The 21,803-nt window shown below is 31.9% G+C and overlaps 1 protein-coding gene across 1 annotated transcript; it reads left to right on the top strand.

Moving 5' to 3' along the window:
• Positions 1-3,514: 3,514 nt before the first annotated feature.
• On the top strand, positions 3,515-4,243 carry LOC149206666 (uncharacterized). The gene has a single exon (XM_089393766.1). The coding sequence runs from the start codon at positions 3,618-3,620 to the stop codon at positions 4,215-4,217; it is 600 nt and encodes a 199-aa protein (XP_089249892.1). The 5' UTR covers positions 3,515-3,617; the 3' UTR covers positions 4,218-4,243.
• The last annotated feature ends 17,560 nt before the right edge of the window (positions 4,244-21,803 follow it).

Here is a 21,803-nt window from a genome sequence, read left to right as displayed (position 1 = left end):
TCCTTCTGCTTCTTTGATGTTTCCTTGGAGGCATATTAGAGTCATTAAGAGGTTGACTGAAATATTTATAGGGATTACCCCTACCTACAAAAGGATATACATACCAAAATATATCTTTTCCAACTAGGTTAAGAAACTAGCACACCAGGTCGTCACAATAACCTGAAATGAAATGACTATACTTGGAACGTACACCACTTGTATAAACGGGGGGTGACAAAAACTCCTCAAAAAGCTTTAAATCCTCCAAAATTTGACCAGTGTAACATCCATTCCCAACAGCATGTAAGAAACAAACCCAAAACCAAAGGTATATAACACAACTCTTTAACCCAAGCTCAACACCATGGAAGTTCAACATGACCTTCTATAAAATACCAACGACAATAACCACCCATGACACAACATAGATAAATCCGACTACATAACCACCCACGACGCAACATAGATAGAGCCTACTAACAAAATCCTAGGCCCAGGACCAGACATAAAGAAGTCTCTCAATTCAAGAATTATAAACAATCCAAGGTCAAGAAAGACACTCCCAAGACAATGAATAAACCGAGAGTAAATGAAAAACAACAAGCTCACTGAGACATAAAGCTAGAACAGAGGACCAAAACTTACATTCCCAATTAACCAGTCCACAAGGAAGAGCTTTCCACCTCATTAACCAACGAAAATCCCATGCCCATAACAGCACCTTCACATATGATGAGGGGGGATGATCTCCATTTCTTCCTCTCCCTCAAGAAAAACCTTTGGAAAAAGCACACTAGGAGAGCCCCCATGAACCAGTACTCAGACGATATGCTATATGACGCTGAGAAATAAACCTCAGCTCTCGCAATCTCCTTCTCACTACATGCCATCACTCAAAACTCTCTCCAAATATTTAACAACATTCTCATGCATGCGAGGGAGACGTCATGTACTCCCACATTAAATGGAAGCGTTAATAGCCAAGGGTGGTGGGCACAAAAACCAAAGTCTTGTCTTATCTTCATTAACACCCCATCGGGGGTAGATGTGATTTCTTTGATACTATTGTTTTTTAAAATTAATAATCTTACATGTTAATGCAAAAGTGGTACTTTTTTTTTTATTTAAATGTTTAACAAGGATAGAGTCTAAACAATTGTATAGTTAAAATTTCCATAATTTTTTTTAATTCTATCTTGAATGTGCTAACCAATCTCACCTATAAAAAAAATTGTCAGATGAATAAAAAAAAACACATAAATACCCCAATGCTACATAAGTTCAATAAAATATTAAACTATGTAAATCCTTTTTCAATTCTTTTTTTCAAATAATAATTATGAGGTTAGATCTAAGATTTTTGTGATCCATAATGTAGATATAAGTCTTTCGGATTAATCACATCGTTATGAGCTTAAAAGTTTCCATAATGATATTTCTTTCTAAAATCCTTACAATTTTATAACTAATTCCTTATCTTACAGGAGAATTTAAAAATCACTATCATGATAATCTCAACTACATGATTCTGACCATTTTCAAAAGCCTTTTAAATTACTATTATTTATAACTATACTCTTTAAAAGATATGGGCATTTTCTTAAGGCCATATGTTCCATATGAGTTATTTTTGAGGTTTTGGTTTATGAAATGTTATGAATACCTTTTAGGTATTTTTAGGTATTTTTTAAGTCCATATGTTTCCTATTTATTATTCTTGGGTTTTTAAAATGTTTTTAAAATATTAAAAGCACTTTTTAAAACATTAAAAATAAAAGATTTTTTTTAAATTTATATGTTTTATTGCTCTTGACATTTTAGATTTTTAAATGTTAAGAATACTTTCTAAAAATATTAAAGATATAGAGTTTTTTAAAATCCATATCTTCTCCATAAGTCCATATCTTTAGTTATTCTTAAGGTTCTACTTTTTAAACATTTCAGATTTTTAAATGTTAAGAATACTTTCTAAAAATAAAGGATATAGACTTTTTTAAAGTCCATATCTTCTATATAAGTCCATATCTTTAGTTAGTCTTAAGTTTCTACTTTTTGAAAGGTTAAAGAACACTCATTCTCTGCAAGATGGTGATGGGACACAATGTCACCAACTTTATTTACTATAAATATTTTTTTAATCACATGCATCATAAACTAGGGCACAATGAAGAATGAAATACTCCCATTTTATTTAATTTTAACAATGAATTTGATGTGATATTTATTTTTAAGATAACATAAGAGGAAATAAATTTGAAATGACAATTTTGGTTGTGGAGAACATAGTAATAATTTTTTGGGAAAAATTAGAGGTCAAATTTCACAAATGGATTAATTTTTCATGTTTTTTTTTCTTAAAATGGGATTAGTCAATTTCCAATTTTTATAAATAATTTGTCTAAATTTTATAAGAGAAAATCATTTTTCCCTACAAAAATTATAATCATTAGAAAGTTGAATACTACTAAATTTTAAAATAAAATTCCATTCTAAAATTTTCTATCATATTATCTCATGAGAAAAAAAAAAAATTTATTTTCACCATAAACATATTTACAATAACAAAAAAAATATAGAATTTAATTATATATTTATATATAAAATAAGTTAACAATGGAATAAAATTAAACTTTGAAATTTAAGGATTTAAATGCTTTTAAAATGAATAAAAACATTCAAAACAAAATTTTTTAAAATTTAACTAATAACAAGATTCCTATTAAATTTAAAAAAAAAATATATAAAAATAAATATTTTTATTTATTAATTTACTCCATTTGTATATAAATTTTTGAAAACTAAAACCATTATTAATCCTAAATATTTTTCTTCTAACTTTATGTTATCGTTATTCATACTGCCATCATTGATTACCTTTAAAGCTCACAGAAATTCATTAGATGCTAGACTTCAACGGAGGGCTAAATATAAAGAAATCAAATCAAATAAAAAAATAAAACTATTCATAATCCTATTGATTGCCTCTAAAGCTGGTTCAATTATGTGGGTGCTCCCAAAGAAAAAAACGAAAACGACAACTCAACAATATAAAGAAAGGATGACATGAAAAAATTCTATAATAAAATAAAATTATTATATTCAGCTCCTGACTGCTTTATTTTGCAGATTTGGAACGGTGACGGCAGCTCCATCAAAATGGAGAATCGAGAATGGGGTCCACCCTGTTTTAGCACGTGATTGATATTTCAACGTACGTGTGCGTGGACAACACGGGAAGGACGCTCTGAGTTCATCTACAGAGCTGCGCTTCATTAATACTCGACGGTGCTTCATCTTTCCCTGTAATCATTGTGTTCAATTCCATACTTGAACAAACCCCCAAAGCCTCCACTGACACCATCCTGCAGCGTCCTACCTCCTCCATTTCCTGTGCAAAAGTCATGGATAATGAAACCGCTATTATTCCCGAGGCTATGCTCACTTCCTCAAAATACGCAGATGCAACAACCAAATCTGCGGCCATCAAGAGGATTCGAGGGCAACAGGAGGCTGCCCCTTCGGCACCTCCACCGTACAGAGGCGTGCGTCGTCGTAATTGGGGGAAATGGGTGTCTGAAATTCGAGAACCGAAAAAGAAAAGCCGAATCTGGCTCGGTTCCTTCGAAACCCAAGAAATGGCCGCTCGAGCTTACGACGTGGCTGCATTCCACTTAAAGGGCAAGAAGCGCGCGTTGCTCAATTTCCCAGAGCTGATTGATCACCTTCCACGCCCCATTTCTTTGTCTCCGCGCGACATTCAGGCTGCTGCTACAGAAGCAGCCGTTGCATTCCATTGCGGAAGTGCAGGAAACTGTGGCAGATCGAACGATGAGTATAAACGAGCAAGGAGAAGCACGAGAAAGGTTTCAGTGTGCAATGAGAGTGCAGCCACTTCTTCGTCAGATGAGCTGTCGGCAATAATTAGTTCAGACTTCGAGACAGCAAGTGCCGAGGTATCAGGGCAAACCGATTTTTTTAATAATTCCTCATCAGTACTTTGTAGACCAACACAAGGCATTGGTGAGTGGGCAACCACGGACGACTTGTTCGAATCCCTCAGTTTATATACAGATCTGGCAGAAGCTCTTATGCTTCCGCCCCCTCCGCTGTTCAGCGCTGAGGAGGTAGATGTAGAGGAGCATAAATTGGAGGAAGAATTTCTTTGTTCTGAGGTAGATGTAGAGGAGCATAAATTGGAGGAAGAATTTCTTTGTTCTGATTTTTATAGACTGTAACTTACATCCCGCCTCTTACATTTCCAGTATTTTATTTTATTTCATTTGAGCATACAGTATGGTCTTATAAATATTGCAATGTGTTACTGGGTGACCGAAGAAGATCTCACCCCCAGAACTTCCATGGTTTCTTTCAGTTTGGTCAATACCGCCTTTTTACTCAAATTAATTTTTTTCCGTTTGGTGACTACAGCTTTTACTTTGTGAAGTGTTTGGATTAACATAAAAATATTTTATGTTGCAACTCCGACGGATAACAAGAAGTTGAAAGGTCCACAAAGCCAACTATTCAAACATTGAAAAACACACACCACACACACCGGTCAATTAATGAGCACAACACAATCAGGACTATTCAAACATCAAATTTTATAAGGAGGATTTTCGCAAATTTTGTTGGTCGGTAATCTATGAGCTTTGGGTAGGGTTTATCTTTACTCACATATCAAATTTTATAACCAAGGTGTGAAGAATAGATCATATTTTAAAGGGTATTTAAATTTACACACCACTATATTAGCGGTGGAGAGATCATTTTTCCATCAGCATTAGGGCTGGCTCCAACTTAACCTCAAGTTAGTTGAAAAAAATTAAAAAGCACATTACATGAAATAACTACTTTTATTCCATAAAATGAACACTTACACTATTTATAAATTATTCCATAAAAAGAACACTTTCATTATTTATAAAGGTTTTTAAATATGAGTACTATTCAAACATCAAATTCTATAAGGAGGATTTTCGCAAATTTTGTTGGTCCGTAATCTATGAGCTTTGGGTACTATTCAAACATCAAATTTTACAAGGAGGATAAGGAGGATTTGACGTGCCTCTTTACATCCAAATAAATTTTTAAAAAAAGCCATTTTTTAAGTCAAAAATCTTCAAACACTTTTTAAGTCAATTCTATGGGTCGGTAATCTATGAGCTTTGGGTACTATTCAAACATCAAATTTTATAAGGAGGATTTACCCTATCTCCTTACATTCAAATAAATTTAAAAAAAAAAAACCACTTTTTAAGTCAAAAATCTTCAAACACTTTTTAAGTCAAAAATCTTCAACTATAAACATTTTAATCATATTTTTTTAATTTGAAATTTAATAAAAAATATTAAAATTACGTCACCTAAAAATAATAAAATATTAGAAAACATTAAATCTATAAATTCAAAAATATAATTTAAATAACAAAAAAAATTAATTAAAAATAATATAATTTAACATCATTCGCCAAGGGGATTGCACCTACCGTGGGCCACACCACTCTCTCCTTACATCCAAATAGGTTTAAAAAATAAAAATAAAAACACCATTTAAATAAAAAATATTCAACTATAAACGTTTTAATCATAATTTTTTTTTTAATTTGAAATTTAATAAAAAATATTAAAATTACATCACCTAAACATAATAAAATATTAGAAAAAATTAAATCTATCAATTAAAAAATCTAATTTAAATAACAAAAATTTTAACTTAACATCATTCGCCAAGGGGACTGCACCTGTAGTGGGCCACACTACACTAGCCTTTTACTCACTTGATTTTTAGCATGTCCTCCCCATAGCACAAGGCATAACCACCCCACTAGCGCACGATTAGATTTTTACCATGTCACCTCCCCATAGCACAAGGCACTACCACTTCGGTGAAGTTTGATCTAGAGTCACCTTATTAAAGAGGTCTATCCTCAATTAATTGTTCAATTAATTGTTCTAAGGAAACTTGACAAATTTCATTTATATAATTAACCTACATAATTAATAATAAATAATCAAACCTAATTTATATATAATGATTTAATTATACATCAAATTTTTGAAATTCATTAATGAATATTATTAAACTAATAATTTTAACTAGTGTCATTTTTTTTTAAATAACAAAAATACATATTGTTATTTAAAAAATAACAAACTTATATTTTATTTCTATAAATTATATATGCTATATTATCGATACACTTAACGAATTCCAAACATTTTAGATTTTTTTCCAAATTGACTTTACTTTCCGTATGGAATTCTTCCGTTGTAAAACTTAATTTATTGTGTATATTCTATATTTTGTAGTATCCACATAACAGCATGGCATGGGCGTTTGTACTTGTCCACATAATAGCATGTATAGATTTTTGACACTTTCCATTATTTTTATTTTAGTTACGTAGGATTATTTAAATGGTTAGTTCAAATTATTAAATCCTATGCGCGGATTCTTTAAGGTTTCGAAATATTCAATGAATATGTATTTATTTTGAATATTGATAAAAAATTCGGCAATAATCAGAGATTTTTTTCTAAAATGTTTTTATTTTGAATATTGATAATTTTTTTGGTTCTAATTATATTAGAGTTTTTTTCTTGATATGTTTTGAATTATTTAATGTGGTTCATTTTTAAAATAATATGGAGAAGTAAATCTAGACATTATATTTATTTACATATTTACTTACTGTATATTCTATATTTTATACTATATATTCATGATATAGATGTTTGTACTTCTAACAGTTGTAGTGTATGCGTTATATATTTTGGAAAGTTTTTTGAGATATTTTCTGGTTTAATTTACTTAAAAACCAATGTGGAATCACATGTTTGAGTTGTAAACTCTCTATAATTCAAGTATTCCAATAATTTTTTTACAATATTAAATTTATATAATCAAATGTGATTTTAAAATACAAAAATTAATATTTAACCCAAAAAAATTAACCAAACTCCAAACAAACAAATATATACATATGTAATATTTAGACAAATTATTTATACACACAACCCTTAATCATTCGCACAATACCTTATAAAGACATATAAATCTTATTGAGTGTACATAGATATAAAATGTATAAATATGTGAAATCCCCACCTAATGAAAAATCAATAAACAATTCACAAATAATTCACCATTACCATTTTTTTAATTCAAAACTTAATATCATTGACCATTCAAAAAAATTCCAAAAATCTATTAAAACCTCAATTATTAATATCATAAAATAGTGCCCTAATCATTAATATCATAAAATAAGTTAAGTGACCGAATTTCATTTATATATAATTAAGGAATAGTTAATAATAAGTAATCATTAATATCATAAAATAAGTTAAGTGACCGAATTTCATTTATATATAATTAAGGAATAGTTAATAATAAGTGATCAAACTTTGTTTATATGAAATGATTTATCAAATTTCTAAATTTATTAATAAATACTAAATAATAATTTTTAGTAATATTAATTAACTAAAATATATAATATTTCTATTAATTATATATATTATATTGTCGATACACTTACCCAATTCCACACATTTTATAATACTTTCCAAATTAACTTTACTATACGTATGGAATTCTTGTAAACTTAATTTATAGTATATATTCTATATTTTGTAGTATCGACGCACTTATCAAATTAGTATAACAGCATGGCATGAACGTTTGAAATTACCACATAATAGCATGCATAGATTTTTGACGGTTGCATTATTTTATTTTAGTTACATAGGATTATACAAAGAACTACATATTTAAATGGTTAATTCAAATTATTAAATCCCATGTGTTGATGTTTTAAGGTTTCAAAATATTCAATAAACATGTATTTATTTACATATTTACTTAGTGTATATTCTATATTTTGTCCTATACACATGACATTTAGCATATGTCTGCACTTATCCACATACTACTAAATGGACATAAGGGTTTACTAGCACAATACCCTAAAAGGGAATAAGGGTTTCATTTCTTGTAAATATATATTAAATATATGACAACACTGAAATCCCCACCCCACAAGAAAAATAAATAAAGAATTCACAACTAATACTATAGTTTATGGTTAGTCTTGTCAATTGATGGTCAAATGTTCACATCTTACACTGGAAATTCAATTTGTTTAATATTTTTTTTAGATGTCCAAAATTTTAAGAATGAACACACCAACCAAAGCTAGAATGGACCCATTTTTAATGATTACCACTATGTGTGGCCCTCCACAGTCTATCATGTGAATACACATTTTATAAGTGTGGGCAATAATGCTAATAGAAAAACTAGGGTACTTGTACTAGTTGTGATCCCAATGACGTGGACAGAAAATGAAAGGCGAGGAGAACTTTGCAAGTTGATATTAATATATTTTGAGCGCGTTGAAAGATGAGAATTCGAGGAAACAAAACATGGAAAAAGCAGGCCATAAGCAAGTTGACAAAAGTTAAATTTAAAGTGAATTGAAAGATTTTTGAAATTAAATGAATTTTTTGTATAGGGGTTTGGCTTTTATTATTTTAGAAGAAAACATTACAGAGGAAGTGTCTTTGTGTTACCGTTCTTCTTAAAAGAAAATTTAGATCGTTAGTACAAATTCAAAATATTGGTATTACATTGTCTGTGTCTAAGGAGTACATCTCATGGAGTTACAAAACTAAAGAGCCTATGAGAGTTGTATGACTCCCTGTATGCATATAGGTGTGGAATTTCTAAACATAATTGGAGGAAATCTAAATAATTGTTGTTATCCCACAACAAAATTCAGATATAGAATGGAACAAAGGGCATTGTACATGTGGAATTGAGATGGGCGTGGTCTATTAGGCACAAAAACATTGGGTACTTGATGCCTATATGAGGCCCGCTTCTAGCCCAAACTCAAACCTTGATTGACATGAAGTCTTGTCTCTCACTGACACCTCGCCATGCAGACTTGAATAGAACCCGGTCCAGATGAGTGCTCCTTTAGACTACCAAAGAGTAGAGGCTGCCTAATATACCAATTATGTCAGAGGCCCATTGAAGGGCATAGCCATTAAGCCTAATTGAGGCCCTCCAAGACCAATAGAGACTATCACGGGGTACACTGCCATCTTGGATACTATCCCACACACAATTGAGGTTAATTGAGGCCAAATGATGCTTTTGAGGGGCATACTACCATCCTGAATTCAAGCAAGTGAAGAATCCACTATTAAGCAGTTGAGATGCATTAAATTGAACATACTAGCCCACTATGGCCATGAAAACATCGAGTTCTTTACCAATCTAAGATTCAAAGAGTGTCTATAGGGGATTCGAGTGATTGGAGAGCTCAATTGGGTTACCCGGGTGTCTCTGAGATTGTTAGTGCTTGACAAGCCACAGTACTTCCAATTGGATGCAAGGAGAACATTGACAGAAGCCGATGTAGAAAGAGAGTGAAATCCCTTAAAGAGAGTTTGTGCACTTAGATGAGACATGAGAACATGTGAGTCGAACATAACCATATCCTTATCCTCTTCTTAATCATTATGTTGACATTTTCAAACACTACTTTTTCATTCCACAAACCTTAGCCACTTCAATACTCTTTGCTAGAAGGATGGGACCGTTCAATACTTCTTTCTATTACATTGAGAGAGTTATAATGCACTTTCTTAGTGTACTAGGAGCATCAAACGACTAACCTAGCCTATTTTGAGGATTTTTCTATGGGACATATGGAGTATCTCAAGCACATTTTTGTAATGCTTTGTAAATGATCTTAGGGGGTGTCAAATTAAGCTATAACAAGTATGGTTTACTATGTTATATGATTTTTACTATAAACCAAATTTGAAAATTAAATTATTAGACCAACTCGTTAGTAAACTTATTGATGATTTGATGATTAGAAGAAATTACTACAAAAATCCCATCAACTTATTGTGTTAGGTTTTTTGAAGCTTACTCTAGGTTGAAAAATACTATAGTGGCTAGTGATCAATGTGAATGATGGTCTCATTTCCCATTCGATACTACTTCTAGTTCTTGACAACTCGAACTAAAGAATAGAGTTCTTTGTAATATGTAGGTAGGTGAACACTAGCCCATGAAGTATTTCAAAATGATAACATACACACTTACCACCCTACAAGAAAACTACTTCTATAACATATCCACTTGCATCCATCTCCACTTCAAACAACTTCTACAAATTAGGAAACACAAGAATTAGGGCTTAACTAATCTTTCTTTTTTAGCTTCTAAAAATCCTTATGTTGACTCTTCCCTACTAGAAACTCTTACTACTAGCTTTTATAGTGTTGAGTGGTGTAGCTATAACTAAAAAAGATTCTATAAACTTCCATAGGTATCATGCTTCCCCAACAAATATCTTAACTTTTATGACACTTGTAGGAGTTGGCCACTTGAAGATGGTCTGCATCTTGGTTAAATCTATATTGATTTCTCCTCCATCACACACATGCCCTAAATCACCAACGATTTCCTGTAAAATTCACATTTCCAAATACTTTCCAACAATTGATGCATTTTAGAGTCTCTAACACCTACATGACATGTGAGATTTTCTCTTCCTAAGTAAAGTTGTAAGGTGATACATTATCTAGGTACACTATTACAAATGAATTTAAAATTGGATACAATACATCATTCATCAAACACACTAACGTAGTTGGTTCATTACATAAACCAAAGAAAATTATTAAGCATTTGTTTAAATATTTCCTTGCCTTGAAGGAAATATTCAAGGTGTCTTCTTATGTCATTTGTACCGAATGGTATCTTGATTTTTTATCCAACTTGGTGAATTAATTGGTATGTTACTTCATTTTAAACAAGTCATTAATCCTAGATAGAAGATATCAAATGTTAAGCGTGATATTGTTCAAAGCTCTATAGTTGATACACATTGTCTAACTCATATCCTTCTTGGTTACTATGATGATAAATGATCCATAAGGTGAGGTACTAGATTGAATTTCTCCCTACTCCAATATACTCTACAACTATTTCTTCACTTCATCTACTTCCAAAGTAGATTGTTTGTATAATCCAATGTTCTTCAATGGGGAGTTTGGGAAAAAATGTATTTCATGCTCCACTTTGCTCTTATGTGGTAACCATTTAAGATCTTGAAATACTTCTCTATATGATTGAAAAATATCCTCCAAATATTGTTTCTACTCTTTTGTACATCCCTACAAGGATGCATTTACTTTTATTGATTCATTAAAACCCTATTCAATTCTCTCTTAAGAAAAGTAATGCAAACTCTTACTAGAACCAATAAAGGACTTCCCATCCTTGATCAAGAGGTAGTAATTTTCTCTTCTCATGAAGATTGCATCCCTTAAATACATCTAAGGGCTTAGAAACACTACACCATACACATCAGATGATACTGCATCTATGGTTACTTCATCAAAATAACCTTCAGTTAGAGAAAACCTAGTATTACACTACTTTGTAAGCTTAGGATCTACATCCTTGTTTACCCATCCCAATGGATATGGTTGAATATGATCATGAATTTCCAATCCAATTTTTCTAGCTAGAGCCTTAGTCATGGGGTTTATAATGAAACAAAATCGAATAAAGAATCTACCTTTTCCTTTTTGACATGGATTTAATATGGAATATTTTAGTCATTTCCTTCTCTTCCTTGGGATGGATGCTACTCATATTCACCTCTTTTGTACTTTGGTGTAGTCAAACATTTCACCTACATTAGAGTTTCTCTCTACCTAGTTGCTTGAATCCATGGCTAGCATGCTCTTCTTCTTTGTATTCTTCTTGTAGTTCCTTGGATTCAACTCTAGCTGTAGCAACCAAAACTTATCTTAAATGTAATTGTTAATATTACAATTGTTACAATGGACTTTTGGATCTTTTCAGTGACATGTAGTGGATATGGTCTTCATTTCCTTTCCTTTCCACTTCTTCTACTATTCATTTGAAGAATATTAGTAGTAATTTTTCTTCGAACCACCCGCTTCTCTAGTGTTCTTATCCATAATCTCTAGATAATGCACTTACATAAAGGCCTCATCAATTTTCTTAAGTTTAAAAATCATCACTTCCTTTCTTAAGTGACTATGTAGACCACTTGAATGCTTGATATATACAGAAGTGTTCTTAAGAGTTACACCCAACATAATGGCCATGATTTTGAATTCAATGGTGTACTCTTTCATTTCTTTCCTTTGCATTTACCAAAACTGATGCTAATAGATTCATTGGTCTTCTTTGTAAATGATAGGGTAGAAGTGTGGCTTGATGATGGTTCTAAACACCTCCCACTTTTTTATTAAGCGAATACCCTCCGATATAAGCATCTCTCTATGAATTTCCCTCTAATTTTGGGAACATCCCTTTAAATTTTGTTTTGAAAATGAAACTTTCTCCCTTTTGCTATATTAAGGACACTAAAATAAACTTTTGACTGTTGAAACCATTGATTTAGCTTTAGAACACCAATTTCACTTTAGTAGAGTTTGATGTCTACTTTTACATCCACTTGAAATATATGTTGAGAATAAGTGATCACACAAGAACATTTTCTCTCTTTATTTGTGTCTTCTTCAACTCCTTTTGTAGGTATTTATTATCTCTAGATTTTTCTTCTAATCCATCTTCTAAGTTAGAGTTTCTAGACTCCCCTAAGATCTAAACTTGTTCTCTAGAGCCACCATGAGTATATCAATGGTGTGAGAGATTTCAACAACTTTTACTTCTCGTTTAAAAATACCTATTTCAACTAATCTCATGTAGTGTTACTATAATCATCTCCCATGGCTAGGATTTTTAGGATTTCATCCAATTCTTGGATCGTGCAACTTCCTCCAAAACCTCACAAAAAAAGCTACTTGTATTCCAATATGATTTATAATTTTCATGTATATTCCATTGTAATAATCCATCACAACAATTTTTACAATGTTATACAATTCTTTTAGTATGCATTACTCTACGAAGGATTACATAATTAATAATTATAAATTCAAAAAATTACATAAATAAACTAAAATTTGAAATGAAATATAAAATTAACAGCACACCATCCACACAATGAACACAAGACATAGCCTAATAATACTTGTTATGGGAAAATATTTACCTAGAAGGTGAGGTGTATTCTCTACTCTTTTCTTCTCAATTATGAAATGAAAGTACGAAGAAACGAGCTATCACTATGGAGATGTCATGGGTACTATGACTAATATGACTATTGTAATATCTAATTCTCTCTCTAATCTCCCTTAGTATCCCACTTTTAAGGCACTATTATCCTATGGAACAATATTCAATATAATAAGAATGGAATCCATACATTTCCTAACAATCCAACATTTAACATAGCCTAATAGTTGTCTATGTTTAGGGTTAAATATTTTGCGTTCCTCACCTTTTGATAATTGTTAAGTTCTAGAACCCCTGATAATAATCTTGACACTCCACATGTGACATATCCACATGCTAGAGTAATGGAAGTTATTATGGCATCTGCTTTGTACCATGGGGGTCAACAAGGTAGGTCCACTTGCAAGAGGCATAACTTTTACATACAAAAATGGATTGAGGTGGTTTTCATGTTGCTGTATAGCCCTTGAAGTGTATAACAATGTTGAGAGGTTGGAAGAATTACTCACAAAGTTATTACCCCAAAAATAACCATTTAATGCCTCAAATATCCTATGGAAGGTTTAGGGGCACAAATCTCCAAAGCAATACATGCCCCTAAAATGGGCCCTACAATTGCTTTGATTCCCACCCAACCAAAAAAAAAAAAAAATTAGATGAAAAATGATATTATGATCCATACTAGGTCATTTTTCATTATCTCATGCCAAAAAAACAAAGTTCTTTTAATTGAAAGAAAACCTAGAAAATCACATCCAATTTTTATGGGAATTATTAGGTACTCAACACGATCACCCAAGTCATCTACAAATTGGCTTGCCTACCAATTCCAAGATCCAACACATTTTTCATGTTTCGTACATGAAGCCAATGGTTGAGAAAAATAACCAAGTTCAATGATTATACCCAAACTAGACAAAGAGGGATCTATTTGGCTATAGGAAAAGGACATACTACATACATGTCAACATCACCTTTACACCAACATGTTATACATGAAGTGTTCAAGTAATCGAAGTGTATGTCACCAAAAGATGTCATGCAGGTACTAGTTGAGATCTTGTTGGGGTTTCCCATCTCTAGCCTTGAGGAAAATGTTTTTGAATAAGAAAAAAACATATTAGTGTCCGAGCCTAAATCCATGGTGATTCACTCAATTGACTTCTAACATAGCACGTGCTTTCGTGGCATACTAAACAATACCCCTAAATTGACTACATTTTGGAAAATACCTCTAAAAATAACTTTATTTAACCCCCTACCAATACAAACCCAATACACCTTCCCAATTTTAAAAGCCCCTACTTTCACTAGATATTATAGGTATCCATTTTTTCATTAACATTGTTTATAACCCTTTATATTTATATCTTTTTATTTTCATTAACAATGGTAAGCATATTTTGCACCTAGATAGAATAACTCAAATGCTAGGAAGGTGAAAAATTGAAAGTTTCAATAAAAAGGAGACAAATTTAAGTTGTTTGATTTACATATACATAATATGGAAAATTTGAATGGAAAATATATAGATTTGAACACTCAATTTCATCTATCTTCTATTGAATATTGAAAAAGATGCACTACAATGGCTCGAAACAAAACCTTGAAAACCAACACAATGGTGCACCTTTCATCTCGCTTATAGAATAGGAAGACGAGAGAAAGTACAATGAATATGGACACATTAAAAATCCTATCTGGTTAGACTTTTTCAAATCATAGCCCTAACATGATCACCTTGTGCGCCATAGTTGCATGGTAATAGTGCCAAGTAAGTGTGTCTCCATCAAAAGATGAATTGGAGCATGCATCCCTTCCTTGAGATCTGTGTCGTCTACCTAAGATTGGAATTTCTCATTCATAAGTATTCTAATTGACTAATTATTTTCACCCTCTTAGTAGGAATAGGTAATGCATGCTAAAAATAACAAAATAAAATGTCTAATAATATAAAAACTCAGTCCAAAACTGAAATTGCTAAATTTGAAACAACATCTAAATTGGAATTAACTGAAGGTGTGACATGTGTGCCCTTAGCATGCATGCACCCTCTTCCAAACAATAGTCTATTTCACTATCTCATGTGGCATGCATGTGCCCTCTACTAATAAATAGTTGGTATCACTCTCTCCTTCACTTTCATTCAACATGTTCATCACTAATGTAAGGAAAGGGTGAAGGTGCCATATTTGTTGTCTTATCTACTACCCCATCATTGGGAGGATCACTAGCTGAGCAACAGGTAAAAAATATTAACACACACATTAGAAATAGATCATATAGGTATTAGTAATGTGATGCATGTTCGTTTTGGGGCAAGGTTGATTGGGAGAAGGAGTGGAAGTGGGAAGTAGGAGAAGAAGCAGAAAGTGGGAGTGGAAGTAGGAGCGACGAGTGACATTTTCAAAATCTCCCAGGTTGAGAGTGATTTTGGAAGTGAATTTTATGTAATATATATTTTGATGCATATATGTCAACAAAATCATGTAGAATGATGAATTTGTGATTAAAAAAAATAAATCATGGATTAAACCATGTGCCAACATTCATCTAGTAGTTATAATCTTCACCAATCATAGGTCCACAAATTACAAGTTCTCATTTATATAGCATCTAAGGGTGTACATAAGCAAAATAACATCAAGTGAAATCCATGTATGAACCGAAAATACATCAATAAATAGGCCTTGGATGGCCTCTAGCATCCAAAAAAATCATGTTACAACAAATACCTACATGTCATCAAAATCATTTCATATATTGGGATCTTTGTCATTAATATCACCCTCTAAGCATCAATATAAGATAGAAAAAACATAGCATGTCAAGTGAATATTTTGTTTGAGTGATGGGTACATTTTTAGTAGGATCATGATAGAGGAGTTTGAAAAACAATGTTACTAACATCAAGGTACATAGAGGGTTTGGTTCTCTTGATTAAATATATGTTCCATACCCTAGTACATGAAAAAATCCAATGGAAACATTGCAATCCCCTCAATCGTGAAATCCTGAAAAACTAATAAATTTGTTGGATTTTGAATGAGATCTGAAATTCTACTTTCTCCATATGAAAACTAATGATGTCGGAACCACTCTCAAACATCTTGAGTCATTTCATAGTAATGTAAAAAATTTAAGTAAAAGAATGAATTTTATGTAATATATATTTTGATGCATATATGTCAACAAAATCATGTAGAATGATGAACTTGTGATTAAAAAACATAAATCATGGATTAAACCATGTAACAACATTCATCTAGTAGTTATAATCTTCACGAACCACAAGTCCACAAATTACAAGTTCTCATTTATATAGCATGTAAGGGTGTACATAAGCAAAATAACATCGAGTGCAATCCATGTATGAACCGAAAATACAACAATAAATAGGCCTTGGATGGCCTCTAGCATCCAAAAAAATCACGTTACAACAAATACCTACATGTCATCAAAATCATTTCCTATATTGGGATCTTTGTCATTAATATCACCCTCTAAGCATCAATATAAGATAGAAAAAACATAGCATGTCAAGTCAAGATTTTGTTTGAGTGATAGGTACATTTTTAGTAGGATCATGATAGAGGAGTTTGACAACCAATGTCACTAACATCAAGGTACATATAGGGCTTGGTTCTCTTCATTAAATATATGTTCCATACCCTAGTACATGAAAAAATCCAACAGAAACATTGCAATCCCCCCAGTCCTGAAATCCTAAAAAACTAATAAATCTGCTGGATTTTCACTGAGATCTAAAATTCTACTTTCTCCATATGAAAACTAATGAGGTTGGAACCACTCTCAAACATCCTGAGTCATTTCATAGTAATGTTAAAAATTTAAGTAAAAGGATGAATTTGTGTAATATATATTTTGATGCATATATGTCAACAAAATCATGTAGAATGATGAATTTGTGATAAAAAACATAAATCATGGATTAAACCATGTAACAACATTCATCTAGTAGTTATAATATTCACCAACCACAGGTCCACAAATTACAAGTTCTCATTTATATAGCATGTAAGGGTGTACATAAGCAAAATAACATCGAGTGCAATCCATGTATGAACCGAAAATACATCAATAAATAGGCCTTGGATGGCCTCTAGCATCCAAAAAAAGCATGTTACAACAAATACCTACATGTCATCAAAATCATTTCCTATTTTGGGATCTTTGTCATTTCCTTCTTAGAGGAGCAGACTGATTTCATTGGTTCTATAGACTGTAAATATGTAATCTAGACTGTAAATATGTGTATGTTTCTAAATATAAAAAAATTAAGTTGGATGCTTCAGTACAAACTCAAAACAACTTATTTCAAGGGACGTAATATTCTCAAAATACAGTAATCTATTTACACAATCTGTGATTTAAAATATTCGTCACACCCAGACAATTTTGAGTCGCAGAATATTTCACGAAAATTTAAAAACTGAGAAAAGAAAAAGCGAAAATTAATATTATCTAAAACTTTGAAATCACATTGTAGCTAAAGATAACTTCCAACCAAGGTCTAGGTCACGCTCTCTCTACTATAGAATGCTTTATAATTTAAAATTCTTTAAATTTCAATTTAAAGTACTGGCTCAAATCCTTTCACAAAACATATCAAAAATAATTTTGGAACTTCATTTTCAATACATGTACATGGTAAATGTGATTCAAATTATGAACCTTGAATTCGCTTTTTAAAATAAAATAAAGTGTCTTTTTAAAGTGAAATGTATTTTTCAATAAGATGATTATTTAATAAAGCATTTTTACATTGAATTTTAATTGGTTAGTGATACCATGGTAATGGGATGTTAAATTGTTCAAAAAAACAATAAAAAATTACTTGGTTTCAGTAAGATTTTATAATTGCATAAAGGATGAATATTAAGCTATCAAATTTTGGAATTAGGTCATATTTCTACTCTATTAGGTTACAAGCATTGTATCTTGCTTTTGAAATACCTTGGTGCTCCTCTTCTAGCTAACCCTCTGAAGACTAGGCATTGAGCTAACCTCCTCGAGAAGATAACCAACAAGCTCGATAGTTGGACATTCCACTCTCTTACCATCATAAGAAAGTTGGTGCTCTTGAAATTTGTCATTCAATCTCTTCCCATTTACCTCTTTCCTTTATGGCTGATCTTAAAGGTATTCTCCATTAGATTCGTATTCTTTGACATTATTTTTTTTAGGCAGCAGTGAAAAGAGAAAGGAAGTAGGCCCTCATCGCATGGGAAAAGCTTTAGGTCCCTAATGCATGGGGTGGACTTGGACTCCAAGATTTGGAGATTCTCCGTATGATCATGGGGGCTAAAATACAGTTTTTGTGGCTACAATGGGGTCATGAAATTTGGTTCCATATATGGAACAATAAGTATAGTAGAAACATTCCAATGTAAAGGTGAGTCTGAAGGAAAGCACCTTTTCTAGGAAAATTATTCTGTAGAGGTCAAAAAAATAACATCGCATTATTATAGGGTGACTCATGGCATCAGTTCCCTAAATTGTAAGTCGGAATAAGATTTAGAATGTTTACCCCTTAATGAAATTAAGATGAAATCTCCTTCTGCCAGGCTAGTAACATAGAGCATCCGAAGAGACATAATGGAGAAAATGGAGACTAGAGAGGTATAGCATTAGCTTCTGAACCACATAGATTGGGCTAGGTTTTGAGATGTTCTCCAATGGTGCAATATCTCCCTCTGAGAACACTAGAAAAACTCTAATGGGTCCATCACCTAAAGGGTACCTTTTCTATTAACGAAGCCTACCACATTGAGGTAACCATAGGCAACTCCCTATGTAAGAAATTTGGGCCAAGGTATAGAAACAAAAACTTTTGCCAAAGGCATCTCATTTTCTTTATCTTTTCGTGCATAAACAAATGTTAACATGGGATTAATTGGTCTCTAGAGGATTTGAGGGATAATCTATCTATTTTCTCTGTTAAACTGGAGAAAATTGAGCACTAATTGAATCAATGCCCATTGTCAAAAGCACTATGGAATTAAAACATCTCTATTAAGAAAAAAAATAGAGATAGAACCAATATCCATGTACAATCACCCTTTAGTGATCAACTCCCTTTTCCAGCTCCAATCTCCATGGAGCATGTTCTTTACTCCTTTTTTTTTCCTTTAGCCAATATGGAATGAATTTAATCATAAAACGTTTAGAGGCTTTCGCTCCTCTCTAGAAGCCCTTTGGAACCATCCCTTGTAGAACCTCCATTAGACTATTCTTGTGAATCCTTGGTCTTCCTTTGACTTGGAAGCTTCAGAGGTGGAAGAAAAACTCTTGAAAATTTTGTAGCTCCATCACCAAGTCATTATGGTCCCTCATTCTATTTACAATGCTCCCTCTCCCTCCCTAGTTCATTAATATTTCCCTCGAGTTGGCTTTGATAAACTAAATTTTGATAAGGCTTCGAGAGAGAACATGAGTCCTCTTAGGTTTAGGGGGTTCTTATGTTAGCACTAGATTTGTACCTTCAAAAAATGTCTAAATGATTTGAAGGGTTGTTGAATTTTTCATTTTATTAAAAAAAATTAAGTATTGTTTTGCTGGAAAAGGAAAAGGAAAAGAGTTAAGTGTTGGAAGACATAATTTTTTTGTGTGAAAAAAGTGGCATAAGGTTTAAAACATGTCAAAAGGTTTATTAAATAATCCCTAAGCTCCTAACCATGTTTTGTAGTCAATAACCTCAGGTTTATCGAAGAAAAATGGTGCTCCAAAAATATTTTGCAGCGCCTATAAGTTGCGCTATGAAAATATTTTGTAGCGCCTAAAGGATTACATTGTTTTTCCATGTTTTAGTAACCTTGTTCAAGAAGAGTTTCTGAATCGTTGGAGATGAATTTTTGAAAAGCAAAGAAGTGTTTTGGAGGGAACGAACCAGTTAACAAAGACCTCTCTTTAGTTTTAGATATCTATCATGGTTTTGAAGATATGAAGGAATATTTTGAACCTATTTTTCTAGATTTTGCAATTATGTTTTTTCCTGTTTTAGCCACTGTATTCAAACACATTTTCCGAACAACTGGAAATTCATTTTTAAAAATGAAAAGAGGATTTTGTTGGTGACATATTATTTTACAAAAAAAACTCTCATTTTTCTAAAAAATATCATTTTTGTGATATTCAAATGGATCTTTGAAGCCAAGTTTTCCAGTTGTTTCAAAATTTTGTTTCCTATCAAAATGACAAGTCAACAGGTGAAGGCCACCTCATCAATTCGACTTGGGATGAAATATTATCTCCTCTATTGGTTCAAACAACAAACTAAATATGGGTGAAGAGGTTTTTAGATCCATTTCTTTTGGATCTATATGGTTATTGTAATTAAGACTTTCCACAAATTGTGGATTTGAAACCTATGTAGTGTTTCTATAAATTAAATGTAAAAGGAGGAAAAAGGGTTGAATTCTAAAACAAATAGGTATTTTTCCCGTGTTTTTATCAAATTACTTAATTTTTTATAAGTTCCAAGATGACTAGAATATGAAGATTAATGATATGAAGATTCTTGTGATGGTGTACTTAGTTTGTTTTCTTGAGTGATAATTTCCATTTCTATGTGATGCCAATTTATGTTTTGTCTTATGATGTTTAAATAAGATTATGTGACATAATTCATTATTTTAATGCTCTGTTACATATGGTTTAAGCATCTGCACTCATTATTCTAAAGCTTACAAGATTCATGTTTTATGCCCTGCTATAGTGGATTGTTATCTCTTTATTCTACTACCATTCAAATGATATTTTGATAGGTCTACAACATGCCATATACCCTTTCTCTTTCCATCTTAATTCATATAGATAATGTCTTGTTAATTGCAGTTAAAACCTGATTTGTTGATCCCATTACCCAATATATTAATTACTTCATCCCAACAAAACTCTATTTCCATCCCAACCCTACTGCAGATCTAGCCATTGTCTAAAGACACAGGAAGTTGCTAAGCTTAGTGATTAGGTTTTCAAAGAGAGCCCTCTTTGGATTGAAGGTGATGGCCTTCAATTTATAAGACTTGTTTGAAAAGGTTAACTTAGGGAGTTTTCTTTTACAACCAAGAAAACTTTTTGAGTGATAACAACTTGGAAACCACACTAGGGAATATGAAATCAAATCTTCCCCGAAACTATTTTTACCAATTAAATCTAATTTCTTAAGGTAAATAAAAAGTTAGATAATAAGATTGGTTGTTTGGTTTGTCTTGGCGACTCCATTGTCAAATGATCGAGAGCTCAAAACATGAATGGTGACTCCAAGATCTGATGAATCCAGAGCATAATTGTAGATCCAGTTTCCTAATTAATCAAGATGACAAGGAATTCTCCAATGAACCATGTACATATGCTAGGTTTTCCAAATCGCATTTTGTGCATAGATTGGAAATAATATTTTCCAAAATTTAGAGATCATAATGGGGATGATGTTGCTCTTCATTTGATTAAATTCTACATGCATGTATGTAGACTTGGGGTTAAATTGCATGAGGATTCTTTGATGAAAATATTCATGCTATCTTTGGAGGGAAATGCTAGGTCATAGTCTAAAAAGTTGACTCTTACTAGTTTGTATTCTCTTAAGGATTTTCATTTAGTATTCCTTGATTATTATGGAAAACCCTATCCTTCCATGTTGTTGGTTAAA

Source organism: Pinus tabuliformis, chromosome 1_2 (assembly GCF_031772625.1).
Source record: "Pinus tabuliformis cultivar Carrire ecotype Pingquan chromosome 1_2, CPIR1, whole genome shotgun sequence".
Taxonomy (NCBI): domain Eukaryota; kingdom Viridiplantae; phylum Streptophyta; class Pinopsida; order Pinales; family Pinaceae; genus Pinus; species Pinus tabuliformis.
Note: the sequence above shows the minus strand (reverse complement) of the source record. Positions and strands in the feature narration are given on the sequence as shown.